The sequence below is a fragment of the Dermacentor albipictus genome, chromosome 9, assembly GCF_038994185.2.
Source record: "Dermacentor albipictus isolate Rhodes 1998 colony chromosome 9, USDA_Dalb.pri_finalv2, whole genome shotgun sequence".
Classification (NCBI taxonomy): domain Eukaryota; kingdom Metazoa; phylum Arthropoda; class Arachnida; order Ixodida; family Ixodidae; genus Dermacentor; species Dermacentor albipictus.
The window spans coordinates 28,455,158-28,473,454 of NC_091829.1; the positions used below are offsets into that span (position 1 = coordinate 28,455,158).

General features: G+C 46.3%; 1 protein-coding gene across 11 annotated transcripts in view; it reads right to left on the reverse strand.

Annotated features, from left to right (window-relative positions):
- Positions 1 to 696: 696 nt before the first annotated feature.
- LOC135917999 (uncharacterized) overlaps positions 697 to 18,297 on the reverse strand; it is a 35,583-nt gene continuing 17,982 nt past the window's right edge. For 4 of the 11 annotated variants that reach the window (XM_070525708.1, XM_070525707.1, XM_065451657.2 and 1 more), the window contains 4 exons: positions 8,278 to 8,361; positions 6,856 to 6,996; positions 2,951 to 3,053; positions 697 to 1,046 (listed from right to left, as the gene is read on the reverse strand). In XM_070525708.1, the coding sequence (XP_070381809.1) occupies positions 1,038 to 1,046; positions 2,951 to 3,053; positions 6,856 to 6,996; positions 8,278 to 8,361 (337 nt within the window). In that variant the 3' untranslated portion in view covers positions 697 to 1,037. Of the gene's footprint in view, positions 1,047 to 2,950; positions 3,054 to 3,173; positions 3,290 to 6,855; positions 6,997 to 8,277; positions 8,362 to 9,575; positions 9,741 to 10,699; positions 11,175 to 12,870; positions 12,949 to 18,297 lie in introns of those variants that run through there. The other 7 variants (XM_065451660.2, XR_010569499.1, XR_010569498.2 and 4 more) reach the window with 7 other exon arrangements.

Consider the following 18,297-nt stretch of genomic DNA (forward strand, 5'->3'; position numbering starts at 1 on the left):
CTATTTGGCCGTCGTTTAAAAAAAAAAAAAAGCACAGGCCAACGCCGCAATGAGGCCACGCATGGTCAACTGACATGCCAGGTCCATGCGCTATAGGACGAACGTAAGTGCAACCTTGCAGCTGCCTCAAGGTAGTAACTGCGGACGCTGGCGGCTACTCAACCACACTATACAAGTGCGATTCAGACTGCAGTGATATAGTGACTCGCCTTCGTGTCCTTCCGTTCTCCCCCTGTTCTCTTGTAATTATGTGTGAGTGTTGGCAAGTGGCAAAGTGAGCATTTTCTAGAAAACATTGTTGTTTTTCGAAATGCTTTAAAGTTTAGTGTTAAAGTAAGTGGAGTTTCCTAAGCAAAGAAACATTTAAACAGTAAACATTGGTGGAAATGCTTCCTTGGAGATCCGTCAGAAGGTCAAGGTTGCATCATAGGTTTGAGAGTTCCTGCTTCGGGATATTTGTTTATTGATAAACAAGTGTATCACATTTCTTCCTAACGCAGCCAGAGACTTGTACTGACAACTTCCGTAAATGTCTGGACAAGAAAAACAAAACAAATAAAAGGCCGAAAGACGGGAATATAGTGATATTAGTGCAGTTTCCAAGAGTGAATAAAGAAAGGAAGCTGGGCCTTCAGCTGCTCCGGTGTAATAATCCTCCTTAATCGCCTAAAATTAAATAAAATCAGCGGGCTGGAAGAACGCTCTACCGGTATATTTTGACTCCGTGCTTCTCTTTGTATTTTAAATGAAAACACAGTGCTTGCAGGATACTCTTTACCAGTACGATTTGAGCAAGTGCTTTCTCTTTATTTGCTTTATTAATTCAAGATTGTGTCACTACGTGTCAGTGGGGCGACTGGTGCCTTGTACACCGTCTGCCTTCTCTTGCCTTCCTCAGCGCTGTCCACAGATTTCCCGTCGTTCCTTGGCCGTAGTGTCTTGATACTGGACCGCGGCTGTAGCCCTCGGGCGCGGATCTGGGCCTCGGTGGGCACTGCTGCTTCGTTCGTCTTCGTGATGTGGTCGCCGACCAGGGTCTAGCTGAGCTGCAAGCATACGTATACGAACTAACGAAATCCAGCAAGTCGGGGCTTCTCTAGAGAGTCTCGACAATAAAGTGAGGTATTTCGCTGCATTCATTCATTCATTCATTCATTCATTCATTCATTCATTCATTCATTCATTCATTCATTCATTCGGCATACTGCTAAAGGCCGTTCTCCCATTAGCACAATAGTCGGGGAAATGATAGGAGGGAAGCACGATCAACTATTATGCAATCCTGTGTGTAGGTTAGGTGTTACCACTTACGCTGTACGATAATGAATTATGATATTAAAAAAGGAGTAGCGGTAGATGTAGTACAAGCATGCAAGCAGAAAAGACACTTAGACGCGGCCCCACGCCACGATGATCTCGAGCGCGTAGGCGCCGTGTGGCGACGCGGTTAAACTATTTTTAATATATACTCGGCGATTTCTCCTCCGGCCCACTTGCCAACCCCTATCATTTTTTTTTTACAGGAAGTTGCTGTTAAGATGATGCCGGTTAAGGCGCATTTTCGGGGTATGTGGAACACTGCGCATTTTTTTTCGGTTTCATATAAACGCGACGCGACAGGAATCAGCTTAAAACGAAACGCTAATTCGGTTAAATCGGACTTCCGGAGTCGTCCATGACGCCCGCTACTCGGCCTAGCAAAAGGCCCTTATCGCCAGACTTGGGGTAAGTAATGCTAGCTACATAAGAGGCAAACGGTGATTCTGTAGACGCAAACAGCTACGCAAATGTCGACGAGGATGTGGAAACCCGCAGGGCTGACACAGAACAAGGTGACTAAAAAGGCCCTCGATGTGCCGCTGCAGTCAAACAATTATGGTGAGGACACCGCACAGCGCCGTTCGTACATTATGTAGCTGATATGGCCTGCATCCTTTGGCGCAGTTTTTCAGCAACATGAGGAGAATGAAGAAACTTTTTGCAAGGAAAGTAACATTTATTAAAGGGAAAATGAGACATCCACCGATACGTAGCTAAGTGCTACAAAGGAAACCCATACGGGTTCCTCGAAAGGAAAGCTTAGTCGTTGAAGAAAAATTCGTCCTCATCCTCGGCTCAAACCCGGGATCACCGCCTTTCCGGGGCAGCCGCTCTACCATCTAAGCAGATGGCAGGCGAAGTCGAAGGAACCAGCTGCTAGCCGCCTGGTTAGCTCAGATGGTAGAGTGGCTGCCCCGGAAAGGCGGTGGTCCCGGGTTCGAGTGCCGGACCAGGACGAATCTTTCTTCATTCGAGGAACCCGTATGGGTTTCCATTGTAGCATTTAGCTACGTTTGGGCGGATGTCTCCTTTTCCCTTTAATAATTGCTTCTCTCCACCTTGCGGGTTTCCGCATAACTATCACGTCAAAGTAAAATTTCAGCTTTTGTGACAGCGCAAAGCTTTGCCAAATGCCGGCAAGCAACCGTTACTGAATAGCCTAAGTGTTCTTAAAGCAATGTCTTGCATCATGAAAATTTAGCAAATGACATATCATTTTGTTTGTGTGGTTTACCAGGAATAATGCGTTTCGTTATTCAGATCCTTTCTGTTAAAGATGAACCTTTCATGCGGCGAGCAGATATTCACGGTTCCTTCGAGTTAGTTTTAACAGGAACCTACTGTATTTAGTATTCATTATACCCAGGCGCGGCTCTTACTTGATGAATCTGAGGGAGAAAATGTCTTAATTAAACAGACCCGCAGTCTACTGTTTTCCCATGTAGGGTCTCGGAATTAAACCGTCTACTGCGGGCAAGAGCAACTACGTGCCTCTGGAAGGAGAAACCAATAATGTCTTAAGCGGCATTTCGAGCCAGGAAGCAGCCGATTCCGCGACAGACATTTTTTTTTCTCGCTGTGTATGCGACACAGCTTAGTACAGAAGTACGAGACATGCGGTTTCACTTACGTGACTCGTGAAAGTCATGGACGTGTTGACATCGCCACTTGTCGTGTTGCTTGAAAGACGCGTGTACTGAGCTCGACCGGTGGAACGCTGGGCCTCCTTGGACCTACGTTGAGAGAGCGAGGCAGTGTCAAGCGAAACCGTAAACACACGCACACACAACGCCAGTATTAAGCAGCACTGGGCTCGATTCACATCGGTGAGCACTTGGGCAAATCTTACGAACACGTCTCCACTTCATGCGCTGTCTCGTAAGAAGCATAACTTGCCGCGTGAAGTCGTAAAGGCTGCACACGTTTCTAGGCTAGGTTCCGATTGTGCGAGCTAGACTACAACGTTTCTGAATGTGACAGGAGTCTGCACGTCAAGGGTCGTTGATAAGGTGCATAAACAGCTGCACTCTGGGAATAAATGCGCTCACGGAAGTGCCGCCTTGGCCGGTAGAGGCGCTCGCTAACACTCCCGGGGCCTAACCTTGTACACGCAGAAGTAAGTAGTAAGTAGAGTAAGTAGTAAGTAAGCAGTAAGTAAGTAAGGAAGTAGTAAGTAGGCCGTCCTGTCGTCTACGTCAATAAGTAGACAAGAGGACGGCCGCCGCGGTATCTCAATCGATGAAGCACCGCATGCGTAATAGGAAAAACGTGGGTTCGACTCGCACCTGCGGCGAGTTACCTTTTCGTGCAGTTTCATTTCTCCTTGACTTATCACTCCTGCATTTCAATTATACGTAATGAACACCTTCCATCTGCGCTTTGTCTGGCTTCATTCTTTGTTACATGGTAGGGTTGTGACTAACAAAACGCCGAGCCCCCCTCGGATCCTCTAATCATTTTCTCTCTAGCGAACCCGTATATTCCCTGTTCTTTTCCGGCGTACCTGCGCTAGAATAGACCCGTTTCTTAATTCACATGTGTGCTTCTCTGCCCTACACATTCGCACAACTAGGTGCGGCTCCAGTCATTGTTCAAATGAAGACTGAATTGCTAGCTGGACATGTTGGGGCTTGTCTGTTGCACATGGTTTCATTTTGAGAGCAACTCTACATTTTCCATGTCATAATTCACGCAAAGTGCGCTTCTACACGCCGTTTGCGGAAATGACTACGCCACGATTAGTTGGACAAAACTACCTTGCAGGAAAGCTACCTTTACAATTATGAAAAAGGGTCCACTGTCGTCTTCAAAATAGGTTCCCTCTGCGCGCTTGGGAAGGACACCTCCTAGAGCACTGCATTAGCCCGGGCCGTCCGAAGTGTATTTCTGTGGGTTCGGGCCGGACTCGGGGCTGAAACCGCGGGACCAGGTTGGGTTCGGGCTCAAGGTTGCAGGTCCCAGCCGGGCTTGAAACCACGGGCCCAGGACGGACTGAAGCCCCGCTCATTAAAGGGCCTAAGTCGTGTCTTCGAGCACATACGAAGATTATGCATTGCATGGTCCAAGGCGATCTGCACCAACTGAAGTGACACGTGCAAAGAGCTGGCTCATAGTATGCCTTAGAACACAGAAAAAGAAATGAAGTTATAATTTTCTTTTCCACAAGAATGATTATTGTTTCTACATAAGTAAAAATTAATCATATAAGAAACCGCTCTTGAAACCATTTCCTTGTTAGATTTTGGGATTGCACAATTATTCTCGATAGTATTATATACTTGTACTTGTGCGTTTATTTTATGTTGTATGCTCGTGGGCATTCGCCTGTTTGTAATATATTATATACATATATATTCGCATGCTAAATGACCTCAAATTACCAAATCGTACAATGTCCACGCACCAGCGGAAAAATAACAGCACAGGCAATGGGCCAGATCAGTAATGTTCCCACGGGAGAAACGAAGGTTTCGGTCTTTTACTGCTTATATACTGCAGCTGATAGACACCGAGAAGGTGAGTCTGACACATGCGGCACAATTTGTAAGGAACGAATTTTTTTTTTTGCTATTGCTTACAGACCGGGCCTGGTCGTGCACACGCTCGCCTGGCTAAGCTCAGTAATGAACGCCCGGGCCGAGCCCGGGCTTAGTAAGACGGGTTAGGGGCGGGCTTGCAACCACGAGCCCGGGCCGGGCCCTGGCTGGGCTCAATCATGTACGCCAGGGTCCGGGCCGTGAAATCAGGCCCGTGCAGTGCTCTAAGACCTCCTGGAAATCAGCGAACCCCCTTTTACGGTTTGTGTATGCGTTCACGAATAGTTTAGGTTTGTAAAAAAAAACTCTAATAAATTCCGGAGTTTTACGTTCCAAAACCCCGATCTGATTATTGGGTACGCCGTAGCGGGGGAAGTCCGCAATAATTTCGGCCAGCTGGCCAACCGGACGTTATTCTGGTTAACCTCCCTGCCTCCTACTTATCTCTTTCCTTTCCTTTCCTGTGATTATTTAACGGGCACCGAAATCTTAGTACACGAGCGATCTTGCATTTGTCCCCCATTGAAGAGCGGCAGCGGCTTCCGGATTCCAACCCGCGACCTCTATAGCAACGCTATAGCCACCAAGCTACAGCGGCGGGTAGTAAATTTTTTTAATGGAGACGATCCCAGCCACCGTCACCACTTTTTCTTGCAAACGTTTAGCTTACCAAAGCTAAATACCCGCTAGAATCCGCTAAATGTATGTGAGCATCCGCTAAACAATCGTTTAGAGAAATATGAGCGAGAAATGGTGTAGAATACAGTGAACAGGATTTGTTAAGTAGGTGTATATAGTATAAACTAAGTGACAACCTAACTGCGAATACTAGAAAGACCCCTGCAAGATATCAGAATTTTGATGGTCTGGCGTTAACACCTTCCGCAAAGTGTATTATAAATGCTTTCACAAAGAAAAAATTCACGTTCTACGATGTGAAATGGGTTGGATTAGATGTATCAACTAAGAATTCGTTGTAAATCTTATAATTATACGCTTTTAAAGACAGGCACTCCGAACAAGAAGTTTTTGTTAGCGGGACGAAGAAACGCCTCAGGATGCAGCTAGGCGAGCATGGTCATATACCTCTAACTGTGCTTTGAGGCTGCTTGTTGAACAGGTTGAATAATCCAGTGAGAAACAATCTAAATCAGTTTTAAAAGTTCGCTATCCTCTCTTTCCCGGTTCGTAGGGAGATAAATCTGAGAATTACTGCTAGCGGTAGACTTGAGGAAAGAGAGGCCGATTTAAGAAATGACCAACCCTTCCCCCCTTCTGGAAAATGGGGACAAGTGAAGCTTGTCCTGCGTGCAACTGACCTTCGTCACGGTTAAGTAACCCACAAGTAGCGGTGCCGGATTGCTTCGGTCCCCGGTCGCTCAGCTTGGGACCTCGTTGCTGTCCAATTGCCTGTGCTCGGGCGGCTCTAACGGCTGGATCGGCGCGCCGACGGCGAGCCCTTTCACGGGCGAGTTCTCACTGCCGCTCGTCGAAGGCTGCCCGTTCCTCGGGGGAACGCACAACGCGTGGCCGTCCCATCCGTTTTCCGAGACTGAAGTGAACGGAAACGAAGCCGGCGCAGCGCACGCGCGATAACTTTTCCTCCCCTTTCCCTCCCCGGCTGAAGCGAAACGGCTTTGATTGGTTGCACGCGTGGCATGAGCGCGCGCCTATGCAACTGGAATCCTTGCTAATGACTCATGCAACGGTGCCGGCGCAGCTGTCAACTCATCAAACCACCCTTTCCCGCAGCTGCTCTGCTCTGCTCTGGGAGCAACTGGGTTTTGGCGCGACCATACCGACACCGAAACTTGTGAGCCAATACAAGCTTTGCTTGCAAACAAAATACGTGCCAACTCTTCCAGTCGAGCTGTATCCTCTTAGAAAGAGGAAACTTTCTTCAAGGTTGCCCAGCTTGCAACTTCCTGATGATATAACGCCTATCTTGTGGAAGATTCCGCTTCCAGTTCGGCAGGTGCCGTCAAGATATGCCGCCTACCCGTCAAAACGCTGAAGGTTGCCGGTACTGTAGAGCTCGAGCACGTCTGCAACGTCGGCCATGCACAGATTGGGCGCCCAGACATCAAGCAGATCATGTGGAAGCTGGTCGGATGCATCGCCGGTGACATATACGAGACCACTGACGTATAGCATGCAGGAAAAAAAAAAGGGCGTCATGTTGCAAATGGAGGCAAGATAAATAATGAGGGAAATGCAGGGAAGTTAACCAAGCTGAGCCCTGTTGGTCACCTGGCATTGGGAAATGGAGAAAAGGGACTAGAAGATGAGTACACATCCTGTCTATGAAGATGAGCTTACGCTCGTGCATTCACTAATTATCATGATCATTCTCGCAGTTATCGACAGTAAATCATCAATGTACATTGCTTTGTAACAAAAATTGCAACCCTAGACGTCTCCCGCGACTCTTATCGGAATGTATGGATCTGTCGGCCTTCTTGACGTCACAGCTCAAAATTGAGCAGTCCTGTTATCTCAAGGTCTCTTTCTGGCACCGCAGCTCTATCCAGGGCGATTGTGAGGACGAGGCTAAATCCCCAAGGCCGCGCTTGGAAATGCCGCCCGCGACAGCAAAAGAAAAGAAAAATAAAAAATTCTGTGCCAGCTGAAATCTGGTCTGCTTCTGGGACTAAACTTAAACAGGAAAAGCTCTGCTGCCGCAAGGACCACAATGCGTGTGAATACCGCAGCAAAGGTCGCATTCGTGACACAAACGCCAGCTGCTCTCGTTGACAGAGCGCAATCCTTGTGAAACAGGCGTTGTGAATTCTCCCTGCCACATTCGTTCCGTGTTTATTTCACGCTCTCGGTCACTGTTAACCAGCTCGCTCAACTTTACAACCTTGTTGGACTTACCATAACTAGGTATGGACCTTGCCAGAGTCGTTTGACCAGTGGCCTTGTTGGACGTCCTTTTAGTTTGCCATTCGTAGCGTGAACGAGAGAAAAAAAGTAACTAAACTGTCCTTGCTAAATAGATACTGAAAACTTTAGCTTCCCCAATTAATCACACTTCAGGGACACCGGAAAGTTCACTCTTTATCGTGCCCGTCGACTTGCTCAGCCGTGTCAATGGCGCTTACCCACAATGGGGAGATGGCCTTGGATATGACAATTAAGAGCGATTCGAAATTTATGGCTTACAGATAATAAGGTTCTGTGGAAGAAAGATAGAACTCGAAAGAAATCAACCTAGAACGCTTTAAAAAAAACTTCCCCTGCCCTCCAACCCTCCCCCCATTTCTAAAGTAGTCTCTCTATATTTGTTATGATAGCTTTTAAGGAGGAGTATGACGTCTAGATATGGTGGCATTTGTGGCAGGTACCATCATCACGTTTTATTGCCAGGAGAAATAACAAGAGAGAGAGAGAAAAAACAAAACGAGCTGTTTCCACTTACGATTGCGCCTCGTTTCTGCCATAGACGTGAGCCGACATGTCGCCGTTTTTGTCGGGCCAGCTATACCGCCCATTCCGGCAGCAGCTAATGGGGAAGCAAAGAGAAACGTTAAGTTCGGCTGTGCAACTAACTTACGCTTCTGTAACAGCAAAAACGTCCACTTTCACTCTCACAGGAGGCTCACGTAAGCCAAACGAAACGTAAGACGTTCGGATGACGCCGGTTTGAAGTCCCCCCGCCAGCTCACCGCGATATAATCGTTTTCGGCATCGCCTGCTCCTGTCTATAGCTGGTTCATTATCTGACTACGTTCTAAATTAACCCAACACTCCACCCCAGCTCAATTATAAAATTTTTTTTCTTGCGCCAAAAGACGGCCCAATTACAAGCCTAATCGTTGAAGTCCATGACGTCATAATTACGTTACATGTATACTGAAGTTTTCCGCGCAACAGCGAAAAAAAAAAACGGCAAGCTTAAAACAAGGTTGATTCTTGGGCTAGTTGATACGGTTTACTCATAATGGCGAAGCCTGTAGCGCAATTCAAAAAGACGTTGACACAGGACAGCACCAAAATTTAAAAGCTTAAAAAAATTAAAGCTTAATATCTTCATTTTCCTCATGTAAACATCCAAAATATTCATGCAAATTAATGATAACGGATGTTGGCATATAATGATCAAGGTTGAAAGAATACCATGCACTGTACTATATATATATATATATATATATATATATATATATATATATATATATATATATATATATATATATATATATATATATATATATATATATATATATATATATATAAGCAACGCGTGAACGGTCGAGAACGACTTAGCTAAAACACGGAGACGCCATAACACAGGGAGCGCGCGGTTAGTTCCGCGTTCTCTCTCTCAGTTGCCCTCATCCGAGCGTATACACGCTGCTTAGAATGGATGAGTTACAACTTAATCGCTTCGCAGCACCATCTTGCACGCAGCTCCGTGGGTTTGAGTTTAGCTGGCAGCATACTCAGGACTTGGCGTCGGCCATTTTTGTAGCCCGAGACTGCAGGTCGACAATACAAGTGAAGCGTATAGGCTACACCGTTCACATGGACTGGACCATCCGAGAAGCACTGTTTCGAGAGCGTGCTTCTGTACGTACGCACGAGTGACTTATCTAGCGGTCTCTCAAAAAAAGCTTAATCTAAAAAAGCCTCCGTTGCCTTCTCATCCGAGTGCAAAGGATGATCGTCATCCGAAGAGATGGATAAACATGTCAAGCAAACAAGCAAGCAACACCTTACCGGTCTCAGGGCAAGAAGAATTAGTCCATCCGAAGGGCTCGGTGATTTGTTAGTCACAACCATGCGAAGAAACAATGAAGCACTAGGGAACGCAGGGGAAAGTACATTCAGCCACAAGGGTTTACGGACCACGTGGTGTCAGAAAACGTTCAGTTTCCGAGCAGCCTGTAACAGTATGCAGTAAAACCGAACATCACGATGTTGTTCACGTGTACTAGTATAGAGGCTGTAAGTGCGAATACTAAGCTGCGCGCTGTGAGGCTGCGCAGATATGCGGCTTTTTCTAAGATTTCGTGTTCCGCAAGATTTTGTTGTAGACTGTACTTGCCGTGTTCGGTTGAAATGCGGAAGTAATAAAATAAAGGGAAACACAAATGGACGAAAAGATAACATACTGCAGGCGAGATTCGAACCCGCATTGCTCATGAGTTGCTTTTACAGACCGAGACACCGCAGCGGCCATCCTCCCAGCCGCTTTCTTGGGCACTTGAGTATGTGTACAAGGAGTAGCCTTGAAGATGATGACAACTGATATGATGATTTCTATCGGCATCTCGTTCAAAAATTGCGGCGACAAATGGACACCCAGCCTGCTTGAGCTAAACCGGTTTCACCACATCTATTCCCGTCTAGCATTCGGCTATCGCTCCTTGATATTTTCCTTCTTCGTTAAAATCGATCCCCATGTTGTACAGTTACATACGTATGCCTGTAACGACCTACAGCCTCTATCAATAGCTTCATTGCTTTTACGGACAATGCATTTCCTTGCGGGTTGCCACCTGCTTCCCCGCTTTTCCGTACCGGGTGTTTCTAGCCTCTTTTTGTGGGCCGATCCCGAAGACAGTGTAGCCAACAAAATTTAAGCCGTAGTACGCTCCTCCTACTCCCCTTACGCGAGAAGTAAGAAGCTATAGCACCGTGCGCAGTGTCTCCACCTCGTTCTCACCGCGAACTCGCTCACGAAGACATTATATGTTTGATCGACTTCAAACAGAGGTTGAATCGTCTTCCAACGCTTTTCTTTTACTAACCCTCTAAACGCCTCCCCCTTATCTCGGCGACCTCAATAGTTAATGCTTTCACACGCTCTGAATCCCAGCACTTCTGATAACCGGACGTACCCTGTGGTTCTTGCTTGGCATTACGACGTGCTGAGTGAGTCGTCTGCCGACTTTTGCTGCAGCAGGAACGTGCCTCTAACGGGTCATGGTGGCAGAGGTGGAACATCCTTTTCAGTCGTAAGCGTCACGTATCAAGACGTGACGCCTTGAGAGCAGGCAACTGGCAAATAAACCCGTCAGATACCCTGCTGCATGGCAGCAAGACAGCCGAATTCGAGGCATTCGCTGTGCACTGAGCCAGATAATTAGGGGAATTTGAGGGGCTCGACGTTTTGTTAGCCCCCACCGGCATGCCGAAAGAGGCAATGAAGCCAGAGACAGCACTCGCCTGTATAAACGTTGCTATTTAGCTTTAAGGCTCTCGTTCGGGCTGATTTCCACGTTTATTTCACTCATCAAAACGTTGAGTCACATTCGCTCTACAGGACAGCAGTTTGTCCAAGGACGGCGGTTAACGCACGCCCGCACCTTCGTACGTGCGCGATAAAATTCCTGCCACAGGGACTGAACGATAAGGAATCATCGCGCACAACAAAACAACTTTTACGAGCCGCGTGGGAGCTGTTATGTGACGCTGTTAGCCCTTATCACGGTCGCAAGTATGCCTATCTATGCTGAGCGCAGCGTATGGCTGTAACTTCGCTTCGATAAGGCGCGTGCCCGAGTCATACACGCGCGTGCATAACGCCAGCCTAGCACACGCTGCGGGCGCGCTCGAAAGATAAGGAGGCGTGCAGGAACCTCACCCCGTTATCCTATCTCCACGCCTTTCGTATTACTCTGTCCTTTTGCAAGCAGGGACTGGACGGCGAGTGTCGAGTTGCGAGGCCAATGACCGCAAACTCCGGACACAAGCGACATAGTGGCAGTCTCAGTAGTCTCTTTCGGCAATATATGTGTCCGCTACGACACCTTCGCGTAAAAGAGTAGTCTGAGATACTTTCATCTTCAGCGCTAAGAAACGAACACACTGTGCAAAATCAGGGCGGATTCTGTAAACGTGCTTCTTGATTAAGACACAGCGCGTGCCCCGTGTGCCGAACTTTATTTAAATTATCGCCCCCAGCTCTGTTTGTGACCACCCGCCATGGTTGCTCAGTGGCTATGGTGTTGGGCTGCTGAGCACGAGGTCGCGGGATCGAATCCCGGCCACGGCGGCCGCATATCGATGGGGGCGAAATGCGAAAACACCCGTGTGCTTAGATTTAGGTGCACGTTAAAGAACCCCAGGTGGTCAAAATTTCCGGAGTCCTCCACTACGGCGTGCCTCATAAACAGAAAGTGGTTTTGGCACGTAAAACCCCAAATATTATTATTATTATTTGTGACCGGCGCTTCTCACATGTCTCGCCAACCTGGTCTTAGCAACCAGTTGACGTTCATCGCCCGCCCTGCCTTCATTAGTAAACTTTAGTAATGAGAGTGGCTTGTCGGGATGGTGCATGGTTATACTAAGAGAATGGCAGCAAACTTGAAAGAACAAAATAAAAAATCGAGAAGCAGACATACACAAAGCGACAGGAAGTTGGCTGGACTATCAGCTGAACTTCATGCATGAAAACGACGTTCTCCGAGTCCGTACTGAACATGCGCAAGGCACAACATAACAAAAACACGCTCAACACCTTATCTATACACGTCTACACTAATCAAGAAATAAAATCTTTCTTGGTAAGAAAAATGAACACGTGTTTTTCTTTTTTTCTTTTTTTTTGCGCTGTAAGTATGTCAGAATACTCAAACCATTTCGCCCAGCCTTAGCTGTGGATACAAATCGCATAACGAGAGGCGATGGTCGATCGCTGGAAATGGTTGAGCGAACTATTTTGTTCACCTAGCGCACCAATTTTGAGGCATAACCTCGGAACGATGTTAGAAACAAAAAAAATATATATACAGAAATCACGGACGACGATTGTCAATGTAAGCAAATAGCCGAACGCTGCTCGTAAGCTATTCGCTTCATTAGAGCGACTTCTCGATATACCTCGCGTCTCTTGCAACCATGCGATTTCGTGCAAGCTGTGACATCGTTCGCGACACACCTCTCCAATTTTCTGTTCGATACCTCCGGTAGTTGAACTTCTCCTCTAATGCTGTAAAGGAAGGCACGAGCGATAGTGCGACAGCACAGCACAGAAGCCCAATGCACAGCGGCTAAATGCTCTCACCCTTATAGGCCACGATCACACGCATTCTCCTACGATACCCCAATGTAGCGCCTTCAACATCTGGCACGTTCGTCAGGCGCCAGCTTCTGGAATTGTTCCCTCGTCACAGCTGGCGGTTTCAGACGCGGCAATAGACTGCACTGCCTTCGAGATCGTGCCACGAAAAGCATTAGATACAAGAAAAGAAAACTGGTCTGATGAGTCGAAGACAGCGATTGGCTTTAAAAATACATTTTGCACGCGTAGCACACCGACAGGAGGCAAAAATATGGAACAATGTTAAGAGAAAAATAAACCCACTAGTATTATTGGAGGATGATCTTCAAAGCGATAGCTTCCTGGCATACTATTGCTGAAATATGTCGCTGTGGCACGGATTAGTTAGCTCGATCAATGAATGCAGCGAAGTTGCGCCACCTCGAGAATCTCCACATGTTGCAAACCACATTAAATACATTTCCGGCAGCTTAGTGGCTGCGCGTGCTTGTGTGTGTGCATGTGCGTGCGTCTACGCGCGTACGTGTGCGTGCGTACGTGTGTGTGTGTGTGTGTGTGTGTGTGTGCGTGCGTGTGTGTGTGCGTGTGTGTGTGTGCGTGCGTGTGTGTGTGTTTGTGTGTGTGTTTGTGTGTGTGTTTGTGTGATATATTAGGTAATGGTTACTCCATCGAAACGACAGTGCCTTTCATCGCAATTTCCAGTCTCTAAAGCCTTCCGCCTACTATCGCTCAACCCTCTCGAAAAGTAAACCGAGCTGTGCGTTTTTATGCAAGACTTTTGCGATATCCTTTAACCGCCGAAGCCGAGGATTGCCCGTGAAAATAGTGCGCGTTCTCATTCAGGAGATAGCGACTCGCGTATCGGCCACTCGTGTTGACAAACTCTTCAGCATCAGTGTTTGCTCTGTACTTGTCGATATCATCGCTCGAGCGACCTGCTGTGTTTTTGCCTCGTTCGTATGGCTGCATCAATCCTTTCGCTGGAGACGCGCTGCTCCTATTACCTCGCTACTCGTTTGCGGCTCGTACACGCTAACTGAAAGAAACGAAGTACGGTACACGCAGGCGCAACAAGCGCACATCTTGGACATAAAATGTCGCCTCATTCTTACATTTTAAATATGCAGTTCGCTCGTTTATGAACAGTTGATTACTATGAGGTTTCTAGGCTTCCTTCTTTTCTTTCTCCTACATGACCACTACATCTCATCGCAACTCCTACACCCAATATTGAATGAAATATGCTATGTATTGTAATGTCATTATAACAATGACACAGCTGATTCCATGTCACTTGTACTAGCCTTTAAAACCATTTTCTTTTCGCTTTTGTTCAGTATAATCAGTTCGTTTAACTCTGTTGTTTGTTAGGAATACATGATGTCATGCTACCTTCAGTCCCTTTTGCTTACGATCATTTGTTGTGTATTTGTTAGTTGCATCTCAAGTGCCTGCAAAACGCGTCAAAAGTTTTAATGAAGTTGGTTTCTTCTTCTTTTTTTTTCGTTTTTAGCGAGCAATAGAAGTACACTTTTGTTCGTTCTTTTTTGTTCTTATCATCGTACGTTCTGTTGTACTACTAAGAAGCAACAGATGTACTTTTTTCATATTCCGCAATTTCTTGTTTTTTTATTATTATAACTAGAGGTCACATTGCAGTGTTTACACTAAGCGACCCCTTACGGTTAATTTTACTCCGTCTGTAATCCTACAAGTTTATCATCAATAAACTGAAAGAATTCAGGCGCTTGTCTTGCGTGTGCTTCCTTTGTACCGTCTGCGGTGTGCGCTTGTTAAACCAAGCCCTGCCTACCATATTCTACTTAGCTGCTGGTTTGGTATCGACATATATTTGACAACGTGCAGTCTTATTATTTCAATTTGTCGAGGTCATCCAAGTGACGCAAAAATTTTTCAAACACAGTTTAGTTGGACTAAGTGTCACTGGGTGTCGCTACCAGCTTCGCTACTGCCTTCCACGGTTCCGTTAACCCTGTGAACTGTCAAAGGTACGAAATTTGCGGACAAGCTAAAACTCAACCAATACTAAATTACACGTACGCCGTTGAAACATCTGTCAACTCAAGAAAAATGTCCCTAAACTTTCTCCCACTAACGCCAGTGCGGTAAAGACTAGTGTCAGCGCCTCCTTTATTGCCAAGGATCGTGTCACGTAACGAGCAAAGTTAAGTGTCGGCGAAGTTAAGACATTTAATTGTTATAGTATTGTAAATGTAGGTGACTGACAGCTTTAGAATTGATAAGCAAGGAATGGAGAGAGAAAAAGAAACGTTCTTGCCATGCCCCCTTGAAAGCTTACTTTCCCCCATCACTGATGTGCCTGCAAAGAAGCCCACTTTAACATTTCAGAGTATAAAAAGAAATGATAGAATTATAGCTCATAAGGAGATGTGATAATAGTGTGATAGTAGATTAACGGTAGCCGTTAAAAAAACTGCTGAGGTGATCGCGCTCACGTCGTCACATAAAGAAATGCAATAAAATATAAAAATCCGCCTTCATTCCACCCTGTCGAAGTGGATATGCAGCGAAGCTGGTGCGGACGTTAGACAAGTACCGGCACCCCAACTGAAGTTAGACGACGTTGCACAAGCACCAGCACCACAAGCGTCGTACGTCACGCACTCACGCATGCGCACGGAAGTGCAGCATGCACCCTAATTTTTTCTAGGCCACTCGCCAAGCGCAAGTGCCTTACTGAAATAAATTAATGTTCAAAAGTAAATTTCGAATATACGACTTGCACACGAGCTGCAGAATTGATATCCTCTGATTGTTAGTATTCGAATATAGGAGAAAACACAAATGTGTTACGCGGAAACTGAAAGACAAAGCCCCTTTCCAGCTGACGTGTTGTCACTAAACATACTGTCACAAGAGCTACGGATATTACTGTCCGTGTAATATTCTAACATGTTGCTATCGCATTCATTGCTTCACCCTAGGCGGAACTGCGATTTTTTTAGTGAAAAGCGAATCACTTTCTACTTATATAGCGTCAGCAGGAAAGAAAAGCTATTTAATCTTTCCTACTGAATTGTTAACGAACTCAGTGATCAAGCTATGCAAGAAGCTGTGGTGTGGGCGCGAAAATCAAGAAATTGAGCTTTGATCGTAACTTTATCTTCTAATAACCAACCTATCACCACCGAATTAACGAAAAATTGAGTTTTTATTTCATACTTCTGCAGTCTAAACTGATTCGGGGTTTCTATTTAATTTCAACCTAAAGAGCGGTCCGAAGAAGCGGCCAGACTTCAAGGACTCGTGGCCGAAGCATAGGCTGGGATATTGGCCCAGTTCACGAATAACTCGCCGGACCTTTCAATACAGTTATTCTTCTTCCTCTAACTAATCAACTAGTTTAATCAAACTAATCAAGAGCCACTCGTTACAGCGCCATTATCAGGTAACGTTGTCTTCAGAAAAATATCCATGCCAGTAGAGTTGATCGCAAATCTGTCGGCAGCGCCATCGCACCTTCATGACGTCACGCTCTGCAGCTTGTAAAAGGTGGTGGTGCATGTAATAAGGAGTGCTGCGGCATGTAATTAACTACAGTTACGTTCAGCGTCACAGCACATTTCAGCTTTCCTTTTCGCTGCATCTGTTTGTTGTGTGCAGCGTGAGTTATACCGGAAGTCTGGATCCGGGGCAGAACGTATATCGGCCTGAATGCGGCTGCCTTTACGAGCGCGAATGCTGTGCGCATTATGACGCAGCTGTGCGCAGAGTCAGCTGCCGATGAACACGACGGCTGCACATTTTCGTCGTTACAGAATTGGCAGTGCAGGTGGTTCGGAAGGCCTTGTTGTAAATCCACGCACGGTTCAAATGAGCCCGGACTGCGGAGCTAAGAAAAGGGATATGTAAAAAATATACGCGCTGCAGAGGTCGTTGCTATCACTGCATTTAAAAAAAAAAAAATAGGCTCGTATACACACGATGGAGGGTATGCCAAGGTTCGTCGTGGAAGCCGTTGCAGATCGACATCACCAGCCATTGCCACTGTTGTGTCACCTGATGTTCTTTCCTTGCTATGTGTGGTCATTACTAGACACCGAAACTTTAGGCAAAATACTTATTTGTTTTCCTTAGGTCCTTATCGTGCCTGTTTAACATATGAGCACGAAATGTGGGTCTAGAAGCATTTTAGTGGTACTTTCATATGTTAGATTTTTAGGACCTAAAGATACCTTTACCCGGGTTTCGTCCTAGCCTTAGTTTGTTTATAAAATCACAAACCGGTGAGGAACGTTGCAGTAGAGGAGAGCATCGCTGTCAGAAGGGCTCAAACTGCGCGTTACGCGACGATACGCTCGAAGGTGATTCAGCGCACTTGTGCACAGCACATTCTTCACGGTTTTATTAAACATGGTCGAGAAACTTTCATGCTAGGGCGCAACTCTGACACGGAATGCGGGATCACTTTTGGAAGTTCCAGGAAGTGTTCGCTACCTTCCACAATAAACCTGTTGCTTTCGGGTTTTCGGTATTGAAAGAACTGTCGAATGTTCTGACTGGTGAGCATTATAGAAGTCCAGAAGGCGTCATTTGCATCATCGAACGTTTCAAAGTATTAACAGACACACCCCTAACTTCGGTGGATGTCGAGCGTTCCTCTTCTGACATTGACTATGCAAACCGATAGTCAATGAAAATGGACGCAACATGAAAACCCGAAACTTTTGAGGGGGTGCTTGTTTGTAGCTGCTTTCACAAATTTTCTTGCGGTGTCTGGTTTCACTAAACCTAGGCAGCTAGCCTCATTCCGTTGTATCAAGAGTGAGTGAGTAAAGACTTTATTTGAAAACAAGGTATTGACGGATGACCTTGTTGTTAGGCAGCCACGAGCCCCTGGGCCCGGGCGGCTTCTTCAGCTCTCTCGATGACCTTGGCCTGCAGGTCAGGGTCGGAGCTGAGCAACACGGCCTCCCACTGCTCAGTATTACTTATTTCGTGATTTGTATGATTTTCGGCTGGGCACGACCACATAATATGGAATAGATCCGCTTTTTGCTGACAATGCTTACATGTATTAGGGTATTGGTCCGGGTAGTAGTAGTGATAGGCTACGGGGTTGGGGTAGGTGTTCGTCTGAAGTCGTCTCCAAGCTACTTCTTGTCGCTTGTTAAGCGATTTGTGTGCTGGCGGGTACACTGCCCTGGCTAACCTGTAGTGCTGAGTTATTTCCTGGTAACTGACCATGCGATAAAAATAAAGTGAATTTCACAAAACATGGGTTTAGTGGGCTGTGATCCTTACAAAGCCATAATTTATCCCCAGATGCACATGGGCACTGAGTCTATACATGTTGAAAGAACGACAGCATTACTCCATGTCTAAAACGTCATTTTTAGTACCCAAATATCCAGTCCCTAGTCAGTACCATATTCTCACTTGAGGTCA